Source organism: Amblyraja radiata, chromosome 3, assembly GCF_010909765.2.
Source record: "Amblyraja radiata isolate CabotCenter1 chromosome 3, sAmbRad1.1.pri, whole genome shotgun sequence".
NCBI lineage: Eukaryota > Metazoa > Chordata > Chondrichthyes > Rajiformes > Rajidae > Amblyraja > Amblyraja radiata.
In genome coordinates this window covers 49,227,864-49,252,161 of record NC_045958.1, presented here as the reverse complement: position 1 = coordinate 49,252,161, position 24,298 = coordinate 49,227,864, and the positions used below count along the sequence as shown (strand labels likewise).

The window sequence follows — 24,298 nt, the reverse complement described above, 5'->3', positions numbered from 1 at the left end:
TGTGGCTAAGGGGATCAGAGGGTATGGAGAGAAGGCAGGTACGGGATACTGAGTTGGATGATCAGCCATGATCATATTGAATGGCGGTGCAGGCTCGAAGGGCCGAATGGCCTACTCCTGCACCTAATTTCTATGTTTCTATGTTTCTATGTTACCAGAAACGTCACCCACTCCGCTCCTCTATGATCTTTGGTTGACAGGTCCTCGGGAGCGGGGCCGGTGACGCAGGGAGGGAGGGGGGGAGGCGGGACCGGTGACGCAGGAAGGGAGGGGAGGCGGGGCCGGTGACGTAGGGAGGGAGGGAGGGGAGGCGGGGCCAGTGACGCAGGGAGGGAGGGGAGGCGGGGCCGGTGACGCAGGGAGGGAGGGAGGGGAGGCGGGGCCAGTGACGCAGGGAGGGAGGGGAGGGAGGGGAGGCGGGGCCGGTGACGCAGGGAGGGGAGGCGGGGCCGGTGACGCAGGGATGGGGGGAGGGGAGGGAGGGAGGGAGGGAGGGGAGGCGGGACGGGACGGGTGATGTGACGAGGGGGAATGGCTCCACATGGCCCCACTCGCTGCGCCGGGAAGCGTTGCTGCCTCTTGTGGCGACGGATGGGGAAGCGCCGAGTCGGGCGCCGGGCCCGAGAGGGTTAAATTTGACAGGGTTAAATTTGACAGGGTTTGGTGGAGGAAAGGCTGGAGTAGCCCAGCTGAAGATGGCGGAGGCGCAGGTGCCGGTGCTGTTGTGCTTCGCATCGTTCTGCCGGCCATGCGCGGTGCCGCTCGGCGCCGGACACGAGGTGCTGGTCCAGAAGTTTCTGGCGCTGTACGGCGGCCTGATCGGCGTGCACCGAAAGTTCGTTATGCAGCAGTATTCGACCGAGTGGGGCGACTACATCGACCTGCCCAAGGGGTTTGCCGTCAGTGAGCGGTGCAAGCTGCGGCTGGTGTCCCTGCAGGTGCCGGTGAGTAGATTCCGTTGCCCGGGTCCGGGACGAGCGATGCGCACGTTGGGCCAGACCTGAATGACCAAGTGTTAATCAAATGCTGGCTTTGTATCTGTACTACGGGGAATCGGTTCACAGATTGGCACGTACAGTGCCCTCCATAATGTTTGGAACAAAGACCCATCATTTATTTATTTGCCTCTGTACTGTGTACTTATTTGCCTCTAATCTGCACGGTGGTGCAGCGGTAGAGTTGCTGCCTCATTGCGAATGCAGCGCCGGAGACCCGGGTTCGATCCCGACTATGGGTGCTGTCTGTGTGGAGTTCACCTTTCTCTGAGATCTTCGGTTTCCTTCCACACTCCAAAGACGTACAGGTTTGTAGGTTCAAGAAGGAACTGCAGATACTGGAAAATCGAAGGTACACAAAAATGCTGGAGAAACTCAGCGGGTGCAGCGGAAATAGGCCTATTTCCTTCGCTCCATAGATGCTGCTGCTGCACCCGTTGAGTTCCAGCATGTTTGTGTACCAGGTTTGCAGGTTAATTGGCTTGGTAAAAGTAAAAAAATGCCCCTGGTGGGAGTATGATACTTCCAGTATAGTCCCTGGTGGACTCTTCGGGTGTGATAACCACAAGACAAGACTCCACAATTTTTAGATTTGTAATAGAAAAATTCACATGTGGTTAAAGTGTACACTGTCAGATTTTATTAAAGGCCATTTTTATACATTTTGGTTTCACCATGTAGAACTTCCAGCTGTGTTTATACATAGTTCCCCCCCCCCATTTCAGGGCACCATAATGTTTGGGACACATAGCTTCGCAGGTGTTTGTAATTGCTCAGGTGTGTTTAATTGCCACATTAATGCAAGTATAAGAGAGTTTTCAGCATCTAGTCTTTCCTCCAGTCTTTCCATCACCTTTGGAAACTTTTATTGCTGTTTATCAACATGAGGACCAAAGTTGTGCCAATTAAAGTCAAATAAGCCATTATGAGATTGAGAAACAAGAATGAAACTGTTAGAGACATCAGCCAAAATCAACTGTTTGGAACATCATTAAGAAGAGAGCACTGGTGAGCTTACTAATTGCAAAGGGTTGGCAGGCCAAGGAAGACCTCCACAGCTGGTGACAGAAGAATTCTCTCCATAAGAAAGAAAATCCCCAAATACCTGTCCGACAGATCAGAAACACTCTTCAGGAGTCGGGTGTGGATTTGTCAATGACCACTGTCCGCAGAAGACTTCATGAACAGAAATACAGAGGCTACATTGCAAGATGCAAACCACTGGTTAGCTGCAAAAATATGATTACCAGGATACAGTTTGCCAAGAAGCACTCAATAGTGCAACCACCATTCTGGAAAAAGGTATTGTGGACAGATGAGATGAAGATGAATTTATATCAGAGTGATGGCAAGAGCAAAGTATGGAGGAGAGAAGGAACTGCCCAAGATCCAAAGCATGCCACCTCATCTGTGAAACACGGTGGTAGAGGTTTTATGGCCTGGGCATGTGTGGCTGCTGATGGTACTGGCTCACATACCTTCATTGATGATACAACTGCCTTTGATAGTAACATAATAAATTCTGAAGTGTATAGACCCATCCTATCTGCTCAAGTTCAAACAAATGCCTCAAAACGCATTGGCATTCTTCAGCAAAACATACTGCTAAAGCAACAAAGAAGTTTTTTAAAGCTAAAAAATTGTCAATTCTTGAGTGGCCAAGTCAATCACTCAATCTGAACCCAATTGAGCATGCTTTTTATATGCTGAAGAGAAAATTGAAGGGGACTAGCCCACAAAACAAGCTTAAGCTAAAGATGGCTGCAATACAGGCCTGGCAGAGCATCACCAGAGAAGACACCCCTCAACTGGTGATGCCCATGAATCACAATTCAAGCAGTCATTGCATGCAAGGATATGCAACAAAATACTAAACATGACTACTTTAATTTACATTGCTGTGTTCCAAACATTATGGTGCCCTGAAATGGGGGGGGGGGGGGGGAAATAAACACTGCTGTAATTTCTACGTGGTGAAACCAAAATGTATAAAAATACCATTTATTAAAATCTGACAATGTGCACTTTAACCACATGTAATTTTTTATATTACAAATCTCAAATTGTGGTGTACAGAGGCAAATAAATGAATGATGGGTCTTTGTCCCAACCATTATGGAGGGCACTGTATGTTATCCCAGTTTCACATGCTGCACACAAGGGCCAATTTACAGAAGCCGTTAACTTACAAACCTGCACATCTTTGGAATGTGGGAGCAAACCGGAGCACCTGGAATTAATCCATGCGGTCACAGGGAGAACTTACTTACAACACTCGCGGTTGTGATCAAACCCGGGTTCCTAATGCTGTAAGACAGCGACTCTACCGTTGTGTCGCCCTAAATGCAAAATGAAATCTATCACAGGTTTTCAACCAACAGGTGAGCGTAAATGCAGTAAACAGAAAGGCACAAACAAAATTGAATTTACATAGAAAATAGGTGCAGGAGTAGGCCATTTGGCCCTTCGAGCCAGCCATTCAATATGATCATGGCTGATTATCCAGAATCAGTACCCTGTTACTGCTTTCTCCCCATATCCCTTAATTTAAAAGTATTGGGCTGGATTTGCAATTGGAAGTGAATGTATGAAAATAAGAAATGGGAAGCTTGCTCTGCCATTTATTAAGGGAAAATCCAGAGACCCAAGAGACTGCAGATGCTGGAATCTTAAGCAGAAAGCAATATTTTGGCAGCTCAGCAGGTCAGGCAGCACCTGTGGGGGAAATGGACCGTGGATGTTTCAGGTTTCAGCCCTTCTTCAAACTGATTCTATCTGCCGTTTACTTTGCATGATTTAGTTGGATAGTAAAAGCTGTAAAAACAACATGGCTATAGAGAAATACTAAATCACTGACAGCAGCTTTGGGATTTCTGTGTTAAACCATGTATGTTGCTGTCATTTTTGTGGTATATCATAAGCCAACATTTCCATTGGCAATAAAACTGGGCCAATTTTATCCATGCAAGTAGAGGATACCGTTATGCCACTGTTTTGCCTGATATCGCACCGCGTGATGTTAACATTTTAAATTAGTTGTATCTCCACGTGTCTGCCTCTTGTGCTGCGAGATTCATTTAGTACAATCTTTTTTGTGCATTTTTCAACTATAGTTGGACGCATCCCTTAAAAGTTCCTGCTACACGTGAGAGGACTTGATGTGGTTTAACAGTTCAATGTGAGATCTACATACATGCTTGATTATCTTTTTGATGTTGGTATGTGCTTAACTTCTCGCCTAGTGTACACTTCGTTTTCAAGATAGCAATATGGTATGATTCTAAGCAGAACAGGTGACGAAAGAGCTGAGCAGACTCTGCCCAGGCCAAGCCACGGGTCCCGATGGTGTCAGCCCTAGGGTATTCAAGGCGTGTGCCAGCCAGTTGTGCGGAGTACTCCAGCATATCTTCAACCTGGGGCTGAGCCTGGAGAGGGTTTCTGTGATGTGGAAGACATCCTGCCTTGTTCCTTTATCAAAGAGGACACATCCCAGCTCCTCCAAAGACTGCAGAATGGGGGCACTGAATTCACACATCATGAAGTCCCAGGAGAGGCTGGTGCTGACTCGCCTGCGACCCCTGTTTAAACCCTACCTGGCCCCCCTACTGTTCGATTACTAAACAAAGATGGGGGTTGAGGACCCCATCATCCACCTCCTCCATTGTCCCTGTGCTCACCTAGATAAGCCAGGAAGCACTGTGAGAGTCATGTTTTTGCATTTCTCCAGTGCTTTTAACAACATCCGGCCTGCACATCTAGGGAGCAAAGCTTCTTCGCCATCATGTGCTGGGGCAGCAGGGCGAAGGCCACGGACACCAACAGGATTAACAAACTCATTAGGAAGACTGGCTCCATCTTGGGGGCGGAGTTGGATTCATGGCAGACGGTCATGGCGGGGAGGATGCTCCTCAAACTGTGGAGCATCTTGGACAATATAGTTCATCCTCTCCATGACACACTGGTCAACCTGAGGAGTACATTCAGCAACAGACTGGTTCCACCAAGATGCAGTACAGAACACCATAGGAAATCCTTCCCTGTCTCTATCAGATTATATAACTCCTCCCCCTTCTGTCGGGTGTAGACAGACTCCCCTCCCCAATCTTTGCACATCCCTAATCCTTTCCAGTCGTCACTTTAGTTTCAGTTTCATGTATCTTGCATTTTATGACTGTTGGCAGATCAATTTCCCTCCTGGGATAAATACATTTCTAACGTACCGTATTGTGGTTTAACAGTTCAATGTGAGACATGCTTGATTATCTTTTTGATGTTGGTATGTGCTTAAATTCTCACCTAGTGTTCACTTCATTGTCAAGATAGCCCTATGGTATGATTCTACCAAATAATCAGCTGCAGAGAATTGAAAGCTAATTATATTTCTCTACAAAGATGACTATTCATAATACGGTGCTCCCAGTAGAAATAGAACCAATGCGCAATTAATATGTTTGAGGGGTTGAATTAATTGCAGGCATGGCCAGTACATAATGAAGGCTTGTTTATAATTAAACAGCATCAGTAAATAATCACTTGAGACTTCTAGAAGGTTCTTATGATATGTTTTTGCTTATTTGTAAACAAATTATTTTGCATAATAGTCACGATATTCTAGACTTCAGCTGAAGTATTTTGGCAGTCATAAGTTTCCTTTTTTCCATCTGAAGGAAGACATTTAATAACTTTCTATATTGTTCATACTTTCAAAAGAGTTGCTGAATCAAGGTACTTGCTTTTGTGTTCCAAATAATGTAATTATTTTGAATTATATTTGTTCTGCATGTAAGTCTTTGACTCTTAGGTTTTGTTTCTCCAATATAGACTGAAAAGAGGTGAACACTTTTCAGCATTTTCTCACCAGAAAATTTCCCACATGAAAATTCCTTCGAGATTCAAGAGAGTTTATTGTCATGTGTGCCTGATAGGACAATGAAATTATTGCTTTGCTTCAGCACAACACAACATAGTAGGCATGACTGCAGAACAGATCAGTGTGTCTGTTATGCGTTCCCTCTGCTGGTGTTAATTATGTACTAACCTGTACTAATTTGATTTTGGCGGCCGTAACAGTGTCCATATACCATTATGATTGATTGAGGGGGGATCTTATAGAAACTTACAAAATTCTTAAGGGGTTGGACAGGCTAGATGCAGGAAGATTATTCCCGATGTTCGAGAAGTCCAGAACTAGGTGTCACGGTTTAAGGATAAGAGGGAAGTCTTTTAGGACCGAGATGAGAAAATCATTTTTTACACAGAGAGTGGTGAATCTGTGGAATTATCTGCCACAGAAGGTAGTTGAGGCCAGTTCATTGGCTATATTTAAGAGGGAGTTAGATGTGGCCCTTGTGGCTAAAGGGATCAGGGGGTATAGAGAGAAGGCAGGGATGGGATACTGAGTAGGATGATCAGCCATGATCATATTGAATGGCGGTGCAGGCTCGAAGGGCCAAATGGCCTACTCCTGCACCTATTTTCTATGTTTCTATTATATAAATATATACACACACATGAATAAATAAACTGATAAAGTGCAAATAACAGATAAAGGGCTACTAATGTTCAGAGTTTTGTCCGAGCAAGTTTAATAGCCTGATGGCTGTGGGGAAGTAGCTATTCCTGAACATGGTCTTTGCAGTCTTCAGGCTCCTGTACCTTTTACCTGAAGGTAGTGGGAAGATGAGTCTGTGGCTAGGATGGTGTGGGTCCTTGATGATACTGCCAGCCTTTTTGAGGCAGCAACTGCGATAGATCCCCTCGATGGAAGGGAGGTCATAGCCGATGATGGACTGGGCAGTGTTTACTACTTGTAGTCTTTTCCTCTCCAGGGCGCTCAAGTTGCCGAACCAAGCCATGATGAAACCGGTCAGAATGCTCTCTACTGTGCACCTGCAGAAGTTAGAGAGAGTCCTCCTTGACACTTCTGTTTATAAAGTAAAAAACATGAATACTGTAAATGAATTCCCCTCTGTATGGCGTATCTTGCACCTGATGATAAGTTAAGCAACGATGAACTGGAACCCACAGCTGCTTGTTTGTACATGAACCAAATTATCAGCTACATTGTTTTTAGGCCAAATTATGCTAATGTGTAATCAAGTTTGTTTTAATTGATTACTGGAATGTTATTCATGTGCAATACACTTTTGCAAATTTATGAAAATCAAACCAGAGGATATGAGCAGAAAGTAATTTTGATTTACCTTTAGAGTGCAGTCAGAGGCAGATCACCCCCACAGTGATTATTAAGGGGCTGTCCCACTTGGGCGACCTAGCTGGCGAGTTTAGAAGAGTTTAGGAGAATTCGAAAAAATGTCATGTTGAAGACCTTCGACTATGTGGAAGACTAGCTTCGACTAGCTACGACTAACTTCTGGAAAATTGGACACCGAATAGTGGAGAGTGAAGCCGACCTCCTTCGACCACCCTTTGACCTCCCTTCGACTATGATGAAGACTATCTACAACTACCTTCGACTACATTTGATTACCTTCGACTACCCTCGATTACCTACGACTAACATGCCGACTTACTACGACTAAACCTACGAGTAAAAAAAGTATAGATTTTTTTTCAATGGCGACCTTTTTTTACTCGCGGGCATTTTTCAACATTGAAAAATACGTCGCAACCTAGCTGAGGCATCGAGTACACTGGGACCACTCTCGAGCATGAAGGAGAGTTACAAAAACCTCCTAGGGCCTAGTGTCGATCATGCTGCGAGTATCAGTCGAGGGCAAACTCGCCAGAACTCGCGGATTAGGTCGCCCAAGTGGGATAGCCCCTTTAATTGTAAATAAGTAAGAAAAATGTTAAATCTGAGTTGTCAAGAAATAAGCAATTCCAAAGTATATTGGTACATCCACAAATGATTGTTGCTTAACTACTGTTTCTGTTGCCAATACACACTTTCTTATCGTTGTAAAAGGGCTTTGGGACTTTTTTTGCTGCTCTTCAAGAGGAGCAATGCAAGTTCTCAGCAATTAAACACGTTCTCATTTAAGAGCTTCCGCATAAACTAAAGGTAGTCAATCAGCTCCAAATAAAGTTGTTGATCCTGCTCATATTACTCAATGCCTTTAACATAGTTATCCAAAACAAAGAGAATTCAGAAGACACTTCTTAACCAAAAGAGTGGTGTGAAATGTGGCACTTTTTACCATGAAGCAATTAGTGTCGATGCTTTTAAGGAACTACTGAACAAGCATGTGGAAGGCAAGAGTTGTGGTCAGAGAACAAGTGTGGGATAGAGGATCAGGTTGATGGATTTAGATGGGAAGAGACTTGAGTGGTCCAGCGCAGACTGATTGGGCTGAGTGGTCTATCTCTTTGTCTTGTATGCTATGTAAATAGAACTTCTGACTACATATTCAATGGGAATAAAGAATGCATGTAGTAATCTTATAAAGTTCTCTTGCAAACAGAAGAGAGGGGAAGCTTTCATCCAAGTTGAACCATCTGACTGGTATTCCCAAGTATCAAGAAACAGCTTTAAAAAAAAAAACTGGCTCAATAATTTACTTTATAAATAATTATACAAGAGCATTTTGTGGATTTGCAGGTTAGTTTCAAAATAAAATAGCCAGTCAGCTCGGGGGGAGTTACTTCCGACACGAAGCTACCTGCTCCATGGTCAGATAGTCGGTGACTACACTGTCTCCCCCTTCTGGTTTGCCAGGTGAGGAGGGGTTGTGGACCCTCAGTAGGACCAAAAACAAGACCTGTCAAAGGGCAGACGAGCTCCTAGCGAGCCAACGGCCATCCACACTTCAGTAGAAGTTGAGATCAGTGTCGTACACAGCATTGTAAGGCACCATGCCCGTTGATGTTTTCAACGATGATGATGATTCAAAATAACAGTACAGCACTATCTTAGAACAGAATTTGATGGAATTGAAATCTATTCATCTTTTGAAACTCTACTGCTGGTACAGTGCCCTCTATAATGTTTGGGACAAAGACCCATTATTTATTTATTTGCCTATGTACTCCACAATTTTGAGATTTGTATTAGAAAAAATCACATGTTAAAGTGCACACTGTCAGATTTTAATAAAGGCCATTTTTATACATTTTGGTTTCACCGTGTAGAAATTACAGATGTGCTTATACATAGTCTCCCCATTTCAAGGTACCACAATGTTTGGGACACAGCAATATCTTGTAAATGAAAGTAGTCATGTTTAGTATTTTGTTGCATATCCTTTGCATGCAATATCCTCTGCGATTCATGGACATCACCAGTTGCTGGGTGTCTTCTCTGGTGATGCTCTGCCAGGCATGTATTGCAGCCATCTTTAACTTATGCTTGTTTTGGTGGCTAGTTCCCTTCTGTTTTCTCTTCAGCACATAAAAGGCATGCTCAATAAGCGAGTTTAGTATTCTGACTGCGCATGCCCAGGTCATAGGTCAGTCGGTAAAAAACATTCTCGGCAGCTGAGCTGCTGCGTGTATACAGACCTGCGTTTCATCAGTAGTCAGGATTGAACCGGGTCTTTTTATGCTTTATCTGATGGGATAAATTGCATACTTGATTTTTAAAATCTCAAAATTTTGTAACATTGCTAGTTTATACAGCCAGTGCTTTGTTCGCTTTTTCTTTATCACAAATGACCTTTGACAAATCCCTCGATTCCTTGCGTTTTTCGGAATACCGAACTCGCTTATTGGGTTCAGATCGGGTGATTGACTTGGCTACTGAAGAATTTACCATTTTTTAGCTTTGCAAAACTCCTTTGTTGCTTTAATATGTTTGGGATCATTGTCTTGCTGTAGAATGAACCGTCAGCTAATACGTTTTGAGGCATTTGCTTGAACTTCAGCAGATAGGATGTGTCTATGCACTGCAGAATTAATTATGCTACTACCTGTACCATCAGCAGTTATATCATCAATGAAGATAAGTGAGCCAGTACCCCCACCACCGTGTTTCACGGATGAGGTGGTATTCTTTGGATCTTGGGCAGTTCCTTCTCTCCATACTTTGCTCTTGCCATCACTCTGACATGTTAATCTTCGTCTCATCTGTCCACAATACCTTTTTCCGGAACGGTGTTTGCCCTGTTTAATAACTTCTTGGCAAACTGTAACCTGGCCATCCTATTTTTGTGGCTAACCAATGGTTGAATCTTGCAGTGTAGCCTCTGTATTTCTGTGCATGAAGTCTTTAGGGGCACCGGGGAGATGGCAGCCCTGCCGGCAGTTTGTTTTTTCTTTATTTTTGTTATTTTTTAGTGCGTTAAAAGTTTGTTTTTTTGTGGAGTACAGAGGCAAATAAATAAATGACTGGTCTTTGGCCCAAACCTTATGGAGAGCACTGTAAACAAGATACTTTCAAATGCTTGCACTTTTTTGAAGAGATAGAAGGAGGATACTTCTGAAGATCTAAAAAGTATTTGGGTATTGTGATGGTATCTCCTTGAGTGGTCTTGTATTTTGATTGATAGCAATCCCATGCAGTGCTTTGGGGGCACTTGCCACATTGAAGGTGCAAAAATACATTTCGATCCTAAAATTTATATGGCATGCATTACCTAGATATTGAATGTGAAAATGTTGTTCGCCACTTGTCAGTTATGGTACTGTAAATTGACCTTTTCCCTCATCTATTGTCCTGCATGGACAAGTATTTTTTATCTTGAGCACAGAAAGAAAGAAATTGCATGTAGTAACATTATTTTTGTATTTGTTTTCCCAGATTACCTCACTTGGAAACCTCGTAGCTTCCAGCACCGTGTTTTTCTGTTGTGATATGCAGGAAAGATTCAGGCCTGCAATCAAGTATTTTGGAGATATCATAAGTGTGGGCCAAAGACTGGTGAGTTTATTATATTCATTATTGTTCATTCTGCATTGCAATATAATGACAATAGTGCATTTGTACACCAGGTCTCATTCAGCCATCAAATCTGTGCTTCTTGTTGTGCATTTGTACCCATGCCTTAATTAAAACAATTTATTCCTGTATCATCCTTCCTGCGACCTTGTTCCTTCCTCTCTTTTTGATCTTCTTCTGACATTTTGCACTTCCAATTTTGGCCTCTTGATCAATCAAGTCTTCAGCTAACAAGGTCCCAACCTTTATACCATTCTCAAAGCTCAATCCCTTCCCTTCTTTAAAATGCTTCTGAATACCCAAGATGTGTTTGGCCAACTTTTCTGTTATATTATATATTGTTTAATTGCACTCTCACAAAATGCCATGGTTTAGTTTAGATGCCCTTTAGCCCACCGAGACCACGGCATCTAAGGGAGAGAACTAAACTTCACAATGCCCATTACATAACACTGGTTCCAGGTTATCCCACTTTCTCATCCATTCCCTACACATTAGGAGATATTCTGCAATGCCAATTAACCTACAAACCAGTACATCATTGGCATGTGGGAGGAAACAAGCACCTGGAGGAAACCCACAGTCACATGGAGAACGTGCAAACTCCACACCGACTGTCAAAAGTTAGGATCATACCCAGGTCACTGGTGCTGTGAGGCAACAGATGCACCACTGGACAGTCCTTCCTTGGGATGCTTAAAGCCACAAGGCAATATAAAGGTATCTATTATTAAAAGTGTATACATTATTGTTCATTGTATTGATATTGAAAGCTCTTTTTCATTGTATCATCTCTTCCTTTATAAATGATTTGATTACCTTAAATGAAATGGAATTTGTGTGTAAAATAAGGACTTATTTTGTAATTTAGACCAATGATTATATTAAACAAATGCAATTTATTTGCTTCAGAGTATATTAAAAAAAATCCGGCAGTATAAAGGTGGCGTTATGAAGGCAGATTTGTTATCTTTATTTCTGTCCAGATCAAAGTATCCTTTATTGTCATTCAGACTTTTCAGTCTGAACAAAATTGTGATTCTTCTAGTCATAACATAGAATAAAATAACAAAACACACGATGAACACAGCTTAACATCCACTACATTGAGTCTACCAGGCACTTCCTCATTGTGATGGAAGGCAAAAGTCTTAGTCCTTGTCTCTTCCCTCCTTGTTCTCTCTCTGCGTTGAGGCGATCCAGGCTTCCTATGTTGTGACCCCACCGGGTGATGGCAAGTCCCGCGGCCGAATCCGAGCTCCGCAAACGGGCCGGTTCAAACTCCGCGGCCCGGGGCAGACGAAGTTGCCACCCTCCAGTCCAGCGGACGAAGCTGTTGTTGCAGGAGCTCCGGAGAACCGGTCACCAACCTGGGACCTGCGAGCTCCTGACGATGTCGTCCACTGGGCCTGCCGATTACACAATTCTCCATATTATAATCATTGCTCCCAAGGCATTCTTTTAATTCAAGATCATTTATTAAATCTGCCTCATTATCCTTACTTAATCCAAGATTACGAGTTTTCTGTTTGCTTCATGATGTATTGCCCTAAGAAATTAGTCAATGCAATATATGAATTTGTTTTCCTAGCTAGCTTTTCCAATTTGATTAACCTAATCTACTCACGGATTAAAGTATTCTGTGATTATTGCATTGTTCTTTTTCCATGCCCCCATTATTTAACGAAGCTTTGTTTTCCTTTATCTGCTTTGATTTTCAGCTAATTTACATAATGTTTTACTTGTATGCCACATTTAATTGTGAGATAGAGAAAATTTCTTCATAAAGATCTCCTGGGTTTCAAATCTGCCCAGCTCTGATACAGTTCTATCCACATCCTCTTTGTGCCTTTTACAAACACATTTTAATGACTACTGCAACCTTATTCAATCACCACATCTTTCAATGCTCATTCCACTTAAACTGAAAAAATATGTTTATTAAGCTTACCTTTAGGTCTTGCTTATTTCCATGTTGTTACCATTAGTTGGAACTTCCCTCTTAAACCTGGTCCTGTTCTTTAAGTGCTGACTCTGATAGTATTTATTTATGGCTGTTGCCAACCAGTGGTGTCCTGTGTATATTTTAGTGTCCCTCAAGGTTGAATTTGCATATTGGGCCAACTTGTAAACTTCAATAGAGTGGTAGGTGACATGAAACTTGAACCTGTTGACTCTCTCTACTGCTATCCTGCCAATGAAGACCTTGGTGCATGGTCCCTCGGCTTTCTGTTCCTGAAGTTAACAATCAGTTCTTTTGTGGAGGGGAGATAGTCGGAATAAACGGCAAAGATTAAAGCGGAGTTTGTGAGACAGAAGGATCGAGTAGTTGCAAATTATGAAACCAAAGGAATGTAAGGGAAGAAATGGGTGCTTCCAGGACCTAATATTGGAAAATTCTATGTTCATACCATTGTGTTGTAAGCTGTCCAAGCAGAATATGATGTGCTGTTCTTCCAGTTTGTGTGTGGCCTTACTCCAGCAAAGAGGAGGCCCAGACCAGAAATGGGAGATCCAGTAGGCCTTGGCAGACCAAACGTAAGTGTTCGTTGAAACAGTCGGCAAGTCTATGCTTGGTCTCTCGGATGTACAGAGGGTCACATCGGGAACACTTGATGCAGTAAATAAGGTTAGAGGAGGTGCACGTGAACCCCTGTCTCACTTAAAAGACCTGCTGGGTCCCTGGGTGGAGGCAAGAAAGGAGGTATAGGGACAGGTGTTGCAATTTCTGAGATTACAGTGGAAAGTATGTGGGAAGGGGGTGGTTTGGTTGAGAGGAGACGAGTAAATCATGGAGTTCCGGAGGGGGGCGGTGTCTGTTTAAGGCAGAAAGGTGTGCAGATAGGAAAATATGACTGGTGGTGGGATCACATTGGAGATGACGATAATGTTGGAGGATTTGGATGAAAGGTGAGAATCAGGAGAACTCTCCTTCCGTCTGAGAAGGAGGGAGAGCAACAGCAGAACCACGGGTCATCGAGGAGATGCTGGTGAGGGATCCATCTATGACCAGGCGGGAAAACAGCATTTAGAATATTAGAAAGAGAACATCTCAGATGAACTAGAATAGAAAGCCTCGCCTTGAGAGCAGACGTGGTGCAGACAGAGCACAGAATTGTGACCTCCCGAGAGGCAGGGTGGGAGGACGTGTAGTCCAGTGATCAGTTCCTTGGTCTTGCTAAAATTGAGAGCAAGATTGTTCTGGCACCACATTGTCAAACTCTCTCCTGTACTCTGACGTTTAGTTTCTTGTAATTTGTCCACTGAGGTGGTGTTATCAGTGAATTTAAAGATGGTATTGGAGATGTGTGGATGTGTAGAGACTAGAGCTGGGGACTGAGCGTGCAACGCTGAGATACCTCTGAGCTGATGTTGTTGCATAAGGAAGAGCAGAGACCAGGTTTCCTGAGTTTGACGATGAATTTCATAGGGATTATGTTGAAGGCTGAGCTTCTGTTAGGAATACTTGGGTGGTCGAGGTAGGAACACACTTCTCTAGACATTTCCTTATGAAGCTGGTCACAACCGTGGCATATTTCTTCAGGTCTCTTAGCAAGTCTGTGAATATCGCCCAGTCTGAATCCTAGCAGTCGTAAAGTTGCTCCTCTGCCTCCCATGATCAGCTCTATACAATCCGCGTTGCTGTGCTCTATGGTGGCTATCTATATGCAGGGACCAGGAGCACAGTCGGGTGGTCACATTTTTCGGGTGATGGTGGAGTAATCGCTGTCTGGTGGAATTGCAATGCTTATTCTTCTGGTGCTGCAGGGAATGCGCTGATGGTAGTTTGGATGTGTCTTCAAGCTAGCCATATGAAAGCCCACAGCAAAGATTATTCTTTATATATCGAGGTATGAGGGCTAGGTGGGTCATGGGCATTGATGCCTTGCATCTTGAGTGGGAATGCTGTCATTGCTGGCCTTGACTCGGCTAAAAACATGACAGCATACCTGAAAACACACAAATACCACTGAATACCAATTTTATAGTTGCCTGTCAACAATTCTCCAATTAATGTTATGTTCCATTTGTGCCCAGTTCTTGAAGAGACGATCCAATAACAAAACAGTTCAAACTACTGCCCCACAGTTCCTCTGACCCAACCAATCCATCTCCATCTCCAGAGCTATATGTGTTGAGTTTGCAACTTCTCCCTGTGACTGTGCACTAGTTACTGTCCTTAACCTATGGTGTAGATGGATGATAGGAGAATTAAAGGTGTTGATGGGCGTGTAACAATAGATTACAGGGAAGTTTGTGGAGTGACAAAATGGTTCTATGTGATATCGAGTTGATAGTCTGTGTAGGAAAAAACTGCAGATACCGGTTTAAATCCAAGATAGACACAAAATGCTGGGGTAACTCAGCGTGATGGGCAGCATCTCTGGAGAGAACGAATAGGTGATGTTTCGGTTCGAGACCCCTTCAGAAAGTCTAAGTGGCCTGCTTCTTTGTCATAAGGATGGGTGTTGTGAACCACTGAAGAATTTTGTACCAACTGGATTGGGAAGACCCCTCTCTTCCGCCCAGCATCTTATCTTTGGTTGTTGGAGGCATTTCATATCCTTTGCCAGAGATTGGTGCAAACATTTATGCTGATGATTTCATCAGGATTTGCTGTTGTAATCTTGGCAGAGGTTTGACAGAGATTCATTTGTGTAGTAATTGATATTTATGCTGAGGTTACAGTGAAGTCTCTAGGGAATCCCATGAGCATTGTCATGTATATGGACTATTCGTTACTCTGGTAGATAGTGATGATCAAATTGCCTTTGTCCGTTTAATTCTGTCTTTTAGATATGGCTGGTAGGCATGCACAAAAGGCAAGAAATGCAGAGCCGCACCAGAGACCTTGCAGACAATTTAGCTGATCCCTAAGTTAAAAACAAAATCCAAAGCTTCTGTTTCTCTCCTGTACATTTGTACAAGATACATTTATTTGTCACATGTGTCAGTTGGCACAGTGAAATGTGATCACCATACAGCCATACAATAAAAATAAAGAACACAACACACAATAGAGTTCAACATAAAACATCCCCACACAGCAGAATCAAAATTTCCCTCTGAGGGAAGGCACAAAAGTCACCAAAGGCACCTCACGAATCTCATTAAACCATCTGGCTCCACTTCATCCTGCCTGGTCTTCTATACGTATCCCTTACAGAATTTTATCTTTGTATTAACTTGCATATAGAAATTCAAGTAATCAGTTTTCAGTCATAACTGAGTAAATGAGAAATCCCTCGTTGTTGCTCCACTTACTGGGGTATTAATAGATCTTTTGAATCTATGATTAATTGTACTGTCATATTTTCTGCTTTATCTTAAGTTTTCTGAAGACCTGATTATCCCTTCATTATTAGAAAATGATTATCGTATTGCATGATGTATAGAGTTACAACTAAATGGTGTTGAGAAAAATGTTATTGGATTTCTATGTGTATTTATACAACATTATTTTGAATGCATCTCAAGCTCCAGGGTGCCTACATTTTGGGAATTCCCGTTATTGTCACTGAACAATATCCAAAAGGACTTGGGAGTACTGTAGCAGAAATTGATGTGACATCAGCCAAACTGGTTGTGCCGAAAACTAAATTTTCAATGGTTGTACCAGAGGTGGAAGCAGCTCTCAGTGATATCCCAGGCATTCAAAGTGTTGTGTTATTTGGTGTGGAGGTATGTAGATATCTGGTTTTATGTACATTTATTTTGCCCTTCATTTGTCATATATTCAGGATGTGAATTATTGTATATATCCTTTTTGAGATAAACATTTTAATTCTGTTTATGGTTGGTCTGATAAAAATTTAAACCACTTAGCCAATTGAATCTCAAAAGCTGTGGTTCTGAGAGAGGCAGAGGAATAATCTGTTTGCAAGGCTCTGGACAACGCTGGTTGGAAGTATTGATAGATTTGATCATTTGTCATTCTAAAGAGGCATCTGACCATGATGTTGGATCAAGACTGCAGGAATTTTACAATTTACAATTTGCCATGTAAAAGTTTCTCCTCTACTGGTTGAGAATCGTCAACTATAAATTTGTAGAGTGTGAAAAATAATTATGGTAACCCATCTGTGGGGAATAAAAAAAACGGGTCATCCATTCTGCAATCTTATAAGCTCCTAGATTTCATTATAACTTTATTCATTCCTGAGTTTCTCCCTTTCTCAGTCCTCCTTAACCCAAGACCCTCCCTCTTTATTCCCTACAAATATTCAGACCAGCCTCGTTCAAGATTCTTCTCATAGAATCCTGGAACATTTATAATACAGCAGAAAGTAATTTGGCCCATTATGTCTGTGCTGATAATCTAATAAAAATAATCTAACCAGACTAATTTTACTTTTCCAGCACTTGGGCTTGAGCCCTGCTAATTACGACTCTTTTATTACATGTCTAAGTACTTAAATGTAATGTGGGTGTCTATCTCTGCCACTCGAACTTCTCTGGCCTTTTCCATCCTGAAATATGGATACATATAACAGAAATAAAAATACTGCTGTTGCTGAAAATGTGACCTAAAATCTGTTGATACTGTAATACATCAAACAGTATATGTGGTGAAGGTAGGAAAAAATTATTGACCTGAATTGGCCTGCTAGGTGGAACTATATTAAGCTTTAAAAATCCAACTTAGACAATCAGACACATTGCCTTCAGTGACCCTGCTTGTTATGTCCTCAAAAAGAAATTGGTCAAGTTAATTGTGGCATTCTACTTTCAGTCCATACTGATCATTATTAATTTGTCTTTTTACATATTGATTTACACTGTCTCTTAGAATTGATTTAAATGATTTGCCCAACAAACTGTTAACACGAGGGACCACTAATTTGTGCTGCTTCTTAACATCTTCAGGAACGTCTGCTTAATGCTCATCTCAAGCACTGTCTGCAGTATTTGCACAATCTCCTCATGGCCATGTGGGTCTCCTCTGAATGCTCTGAATTCCTCCCACATCTCAAATAGCATTGGTAGGCTGATTGGCTAAACTCCCAGCATTGCCTAAATAGCAAAAAGGAATAAAAGGAAAGATGATGGACATGTGTGAGAAAGAACAAGTTGCAAGGCTACAGGAAAATAAGGAAAGACAAAATGGGAATGTGCATTGCTACCCTAATGGACCCGGTGGGAAGAATGGCCTTTTCTGTGTTTTAATAATTTAAGATTAGAACACTAAAAGATAAAATACAATTGGTGTCCTATGGTCTCCAAGCTGCGACGCAATACATTTGCCAACAAACAGGGCGCTCACTTAACTTTTTTTTCCCTGTTGCCATCCGGGCAACCTAGGAGTTTTTTAGGTTGCCAAATGACAGTTTAGGTGGTCATTTAAGACTGCTTGCATGACGCGGCGATAATGTGCTCGGACGAAGTGTGCAGTTACCAGTCGGAATTATGCTCAATGAAGCATTCACATATTATTTCTGCTTCAAATAAAGTTACAAACTAAACATATTCACCAATCAAGACATCATATATACCACAATGACATGCAGCAAAATTATAACACAGTATCTCAACTCTTTTTACACGTTGCAATTAATGCAATTTCTATTATTTCTTTCCACTTCCAAACAAAAATGTGGTTGGATTATTCAGTGTATGATCAACCTGTGTCAATAAATCCTGGACCATGGTAACATATATGCTTAACCATGCACACTACAGATTGATGCAAGCATGTTCTCTGTGAAGGACCGAAAATTATCATGACATGGCCATAGCATGGGTCGTTATTGCTATTGGTATAGAAATACTCTCGCTTCCCACATAATTTATCCACAACAAAATATACAGGTTGCAAGGAAATATCAAAACTACATTTTATGATAATAGCTGTTAAAATCGACTATACCCATCTGACAGGTTAAACATCACACTAACTGACAAGAGATGGCCAAAGGGCATAACTGCAGCAAATGTTCTTTTAATATGTTTAAAGGTGTCAAAACGCCACATTACCGGACATTCAGATTAGATGTATGTGTTATGAACAGCAATGAAGATACCCAGTTTGTACGCACCAGATTTAAAAAATGTTATTGATAAACGCTGTTTCCATCATTCCCACTTCAGAATTAATGTTAAAATTTTAACTGAAATATCTCCTGACCAAATTTGGGATGTATATGAGTGACTAAACGTAAAATCTGGATAAATCCAACGTATAGTTGTGAATGTTTTCATTAAATAACAGGAGAATCAATGTGAGGTGGATAGGGAGATCAGTGCAGGATGAATAAATGGGAGGGGGGTAGATGGGGAGGGGAGCACAGGGGATGTCAGTGAGGACTGAATAAAGGAATGGGGATCAGTGTGGGATTGAGAGGAGGGGTCCCAGGATAAAGGGGGGGGGGGGGGGGGAAGAGAGAGAGACAGTCAGAGAGAGAGAGAGTCGGAGAGAGACAGACAGAGAGGGAGAGAGACACAAAGGGTCAGAGAGAGACAGACGGAGAGAGGGAGACAGGAGGTGGAGAGGAAGGAAGGTCAGCGCTCCTCAGACAACACCGGCATCATTGACCCGCTGCCTTGGCCATCCCTGTCCGCCGCCAAAGGGGGAGGCAGTTGCAGACGCTTCAGATGGCGGAAGGGGGCCTCCCGCGCTCTCCCTCCCTCCTCCTGGCCTCGCCGTGTGGGAGGGTTTGTTTTGAAAGCGCCATTGGCAGAGTGGCAGGCAGCGGCCGTTATCAGGCCAGGCGGGGTGAGCGAGGAGGAGGAGATGGAGCCGCTGTCGCCGCTGCTGTGCCGGGCCCGTCATTCGCACCGACTCTCCGTCATGCCACACTTAGCATCTTTCCCACGCGTTACAGCCGTCGCCGACACAAAACGTCACGTTCCTTTTCTCCAGAGATGCTGCCTGACCCGCTGAGTTACTCCATTTTTTTGTGTGTATCTTCGGTATAAAGCACTATCTGTGTGCCAAGCCGGGCAAAATGACTCGTCGTTTAGGTTGCCCGGCGACAGTTTGGGTGATCATTGGCACCCGGGCAACCGCTAATTTCGAGCCCTGAGAAAGATTGGGCTATTTCTGTTCTGTCCAGGCCAGCCATCCCATCTTCCCCTTGATACAGTTTTTATGTCCTAGTGCTGCTTGCCCAAAGTTCCATTCTTCTCTGACCTCTGTCTCAATTTCTCTCAAAATGTTAACTTTAACATTCCCAGTGCCTTGATTTAAAAACCCTTACAGGGCTTGCCAGCCCTACATTTATAATCTCTTATGGGTCTGCCACCTGTTGGACTTTGTCTAGCGATGTTACAATACTTACCTTCAGCGGCGCTGCAGTTCTGCCACTGGCCGTGTGCGTGACTTTGGCGCCTTTGAGAGGGGGGAGCGGGGGTGGGCTGGATTCAAATGCCGTTTTCTCCTGCCTGTTGGAGTCGAACTTCCTCAGGCTGTTAAGCTGCTGCAGAAAAATCGTTCCGACTTCCCGGAAGTTTTATTTAAAAAATCCCGGGACAATTTAATCCCAGGAGTAAAATTAAAAGCTACTTCTAACGCTGTCAACGCCTACAACGGGACGGATCTCACGTAGGGGATAAAACAAAATGTAAGTCGTCAATTTTACATATAAACTTGCTTCTTAGGATGACTTTAATAAAAATTTCCTTGGCGATAATGTGATTTTGGCCCCATATGAACCGGCAGTGTTTTTCCTGCCGATATGGGATTCAAATTCACTGCAATCGCAACGTTCCAATCGATCGCGTTCCACAAAAACCCACTCGCAAGACGATTAAAATGCCCATTAATTTACGGGAAGTAAACATTAAATTCCTTCCATTTGGTCTATAAATTCATGACAATGAGAAATTAAAAAAATTATGTTATATTGTGAATTATTGTGTGAATGTTATTTGGACATTTAGGCTATTTTAAAATGTTAACCTTTTCTTAAGAAATGGATAGATGTTTCGATCTAGTAATTGAATGTTGTAATTAGCTACAATTAGGTAACTAACTAATTATATGCTTTAATTTCAGGTCATCTAAGTAAGATTGTTTCATATTTGTTTCAGAATGCTTCAATCTATAATAACTGAAAATTTCATTCAGATTTCTTAATTTTTAAGAAAGTTATGACCTTTGACTGCCCTCGATCACAGCTTTTGAGTTAAGTCAATGGAAAAGCAATGGGAACAAGATGCTAATTTCAGAGTATGAAAATGGCCATAACTATTTTAATACTGAAGATATGAAAGTGAATTAGGTGTCAAATTAAACTTCTTTTCATGCTTTATCTGATGGGATAAATTGCAGACTTGATTTTTAAAATCTCAAAATTTTGTAACATTGCTACTTTGTCTGGTTGTGCTTCCATCTGCCTTGTCCATTGTATCTGCCTTGTACCGTTGCTATGTAGGCCTCGCACTCTGGCATTCATTCCTTCTCTCTTTAACACACTTATCACTTTATCACATATATTCACAACAATTTATTGAATTGTTTTAGGAAGTTTTTCAATGTTAAATTTAAATAAATGCAAATTTTGGGTTCTGCAATTGATTTGGAAAATCTTTATTGAAAGCAAAGTAGTGGACTTTGCAAGGGGATAAACCTTGCCCATAAATGAGCCCAGCACAAGGAATTGGTGGTTCTGGCTAGAAATTGGCTTCTCCTGTTGCGCTGTCTCATATTCTGCTGCTGCTTCAACCTGCAGGAGGAAATCTGGAACTTACTCCTTTGAAGCAAAACCATATTTTAAGTTGGAGTGGATCCATATTATTTTACATAAACAAAACAGCACTCAAAGATACCAATTCTACTGTTTTTATAATCACCAAAAAAAATCACATTAAAGTAGTTAAGTACATATATCTGATGAGTCCTTCAAACTATTCTGAATTTAGTTTTTGTTTTGTCTTCAAACACAAATAGAAACCACCACCCACTTAGTGTTCCCAGCTAATCTGACCCTTTTCTACATATTTGACATGGACTGCTGCTTAACAAAAGAATTAGGAACACATTTTTTATTTTTGCATAGACTCATGTCTGCATACAACAGACTGCTCTGGATCTGATTGGAAGAGGCCTTGAAGTGCATATTGTAGCTGATGCAACTTCTTCGAGAAGTATGATGGACAGAATGTTTGCTTTGGAGGTAAGATCTTAATTTCAATTTATATTGTAAAAGGTAATTGAAAAAATGGAAAACACAAAGTGCTGGAGGAACTCAGTGGGTCAGGCTTCATCTGGGGAGGGAATGGGCTGGCGACCTTTCTTCAGACTGACTAGTCCTAACCCAAAACCTTGCCTGTCCATTTCCTCGCCTGACACTGCCTGACCTGCAGAGTTCCACCAGTTCTTTGTCTTTTGCTTCAGATTCCAGCATTTGCAGTTCTTGTGTCTCCAATTCGTTTTATAAAAAAACAAAGAGTTTTGGCATCTAGAATTTTACCATATTTTAACAAAGGTTGGTTCATAGAAACATAGAAATTAGGTGCAGGAGTAGGCCATTCGGCCCTTCGAGCCTGCACCGCCATTCAATATGATCATGGCTGATCATCCAACTCAGTATCCCGTACCTGCCTGTACGCAATACTCCAGGTGTGGTCTCACCAAGACCCTGTACAACTGCAGTAGAACCATCCTGCTCCTATACTCAAATCCTTTTGCTATGAAAGCTAACATACCATTCGCTTTCTTCACTGCCTGCTGCACCTGCATGCCTACTTTCAATGACTGGTGTACCATGACACCCAGGTCTCGCTGCATCTCCCCTTTTCCTAATCGGCCACCATTTAGATAATAGTCTTCTTTCCTGTTTTTGCCACCAAAATGGATAACCTCACATTTATCCACATTATACTGCATCTGCCAAACATTTGCCCACTCACCCAGCCTTTCCAAGTCACCTTGCAGTCTCCTAGCATCCTCCTCACAGCTAACACTGCCCCCCAGCTTAGTGTCATCCGCAAACTTGGAGATATTGCCTTCAATTCCCACATCCAGATCATTAATATATATTGTAAATAGCTGGGGTCCCAGCACTGAGCCTTGCGGTACCCCACTAGTCACTGCCCGCCATTGTGAAAAGGACCCGTTTACTCCTACTCTTTGCTTCCTGTTTGCCAGCCAGTTCTCTATCCACATCAATACTGAACCCCCAATGCCGTGTGCTTTAAGTTTGTATACTCTCTTATGTGGGACCTTGTCGAAAGCCTTCTGGAAGTCTAGATACACCACATCCACTGGTTCTCCCCTATCCACGCTACTAGTTACATCCTCGAAAAATTCTATAAGATTCGTCAGACATGATTTACCTTTCGTAAATCCATGCTGACTTTATCCAATGATTTCACCACTTTCCAAATGTGCTGCTATCCCATCTTTAATAACTGACTAGCAGTTTCCCCACTACCGATGTTAGACTAACTGGTCTGTAATTCCCCGTTTTCTCTCTCCCTCCCTTCTTAAAAAGTGGGGTTACGTTTGCTACCCGCCAATCCTCAGGAACTACTCCAGAATCTAAAGAGTTTTGAAAGATTATTACTAATGCATCCACTATTTCTGGAGCTACTTCCTTAAGCAGCCTATCTGGCCCTGGGGATTTATCGGCCTTTAATCCATTCAATTTACCCAACACCACTTCCCGACTAACCTGGATTTCACTCAATTCCTCCAACTCCTTTGACCCGCGGTCCCCTGCTATTTCCGGCAGATTATTTATGTCTTCCTTAGTGAAGATGGAACCAAAGTAGTTATTCAATTGGTCCGCCATATCCTTGTTCCCCATGATCAACTCACCTGTTTCTGACTGTAAGGGACCTACATTTGTTTTAACTAATCTCTTTCTTTTCACATATCTATAAAAACCTTTGCAGTCAGTTTTTATGTTCCCTGCCAGTTTTCTTTCATAATCTATTTTTCCTTTCCTAATTAAGCCCTTTGTCCTCCTCTGCTGGTCTCTGAATTTCTCCCAGTCCTCTGGTATGTTGCTTTTACTGGCTAATTTGTACGCATCATCCTTCGCTTTGATACTATCCCTGATTTCTCTTGTTATCCACGGATGCACTACCTCCCCTGATTTATTCTTTTGCCAAACTGTGATGAACAATGCTTGTAGTTCATCCATGCAGTCTTTAAATGTCTTCCATTGCATATCCACCGTCAACCCTTTTAGAATTAATTGCCAGTCAATCTTGGCCAATTCACGTCTCATACCCTCAAAGTTACCTTTCTTTAAGTTCAGAACCATTGTTTCTGAATTAACAATGTCACTCTCCATCCTAATGAAGAACTCAACCATATTATGGTCACTCTTGCCCAAGGGGGCACGTACAAGAAGACTGCTAACTAACCCTTCCTCATTACTCAATACCCAGTTTAAAATAGCCTGCTCTCTCGTTGGTTCCTCTACATGTTGATTTAGATAACTATCCCGCATACATTCCAAGAAATCCTCTTCCTCAGCACCCCTGCCAATTTGATTCACCCAATCTATATGTAGATTGA

General features: G+C 42.3%; 1 protein-coding gene across 1 annotated transcript in view; it reads left to right on the top strand.

Moving 5' to 3' along the window:
* Nucleotides 1–529: 529 nt before the first annotated feature.
* isoc1 (isochorismatase domain containing 1) overlaps nt 530–24,298 on the top strand; it is a 30,663-nt gene continuing 6,894 nt past the window's right edge. The window contains exons 1-4 of the mRNA XM_033017774.1: nt 530–944; nt 10,693–10,812; nt 16,309–16,512; nt 21,828–21,944. Coding sequence (XP_032873665.1) covers nt 696–944; nt 10,693–10,812; nt 16,309–16,512; nt 21,828–21,944 — 690 coding nt within the window. The 5' untranslated portion in view covers nt 530–695. The remainder of the gene's footprint in view (nt 945–10,692; nt 10,813–16,308; nt 16,513–21,827; nt 21,945–24,298) is intronic.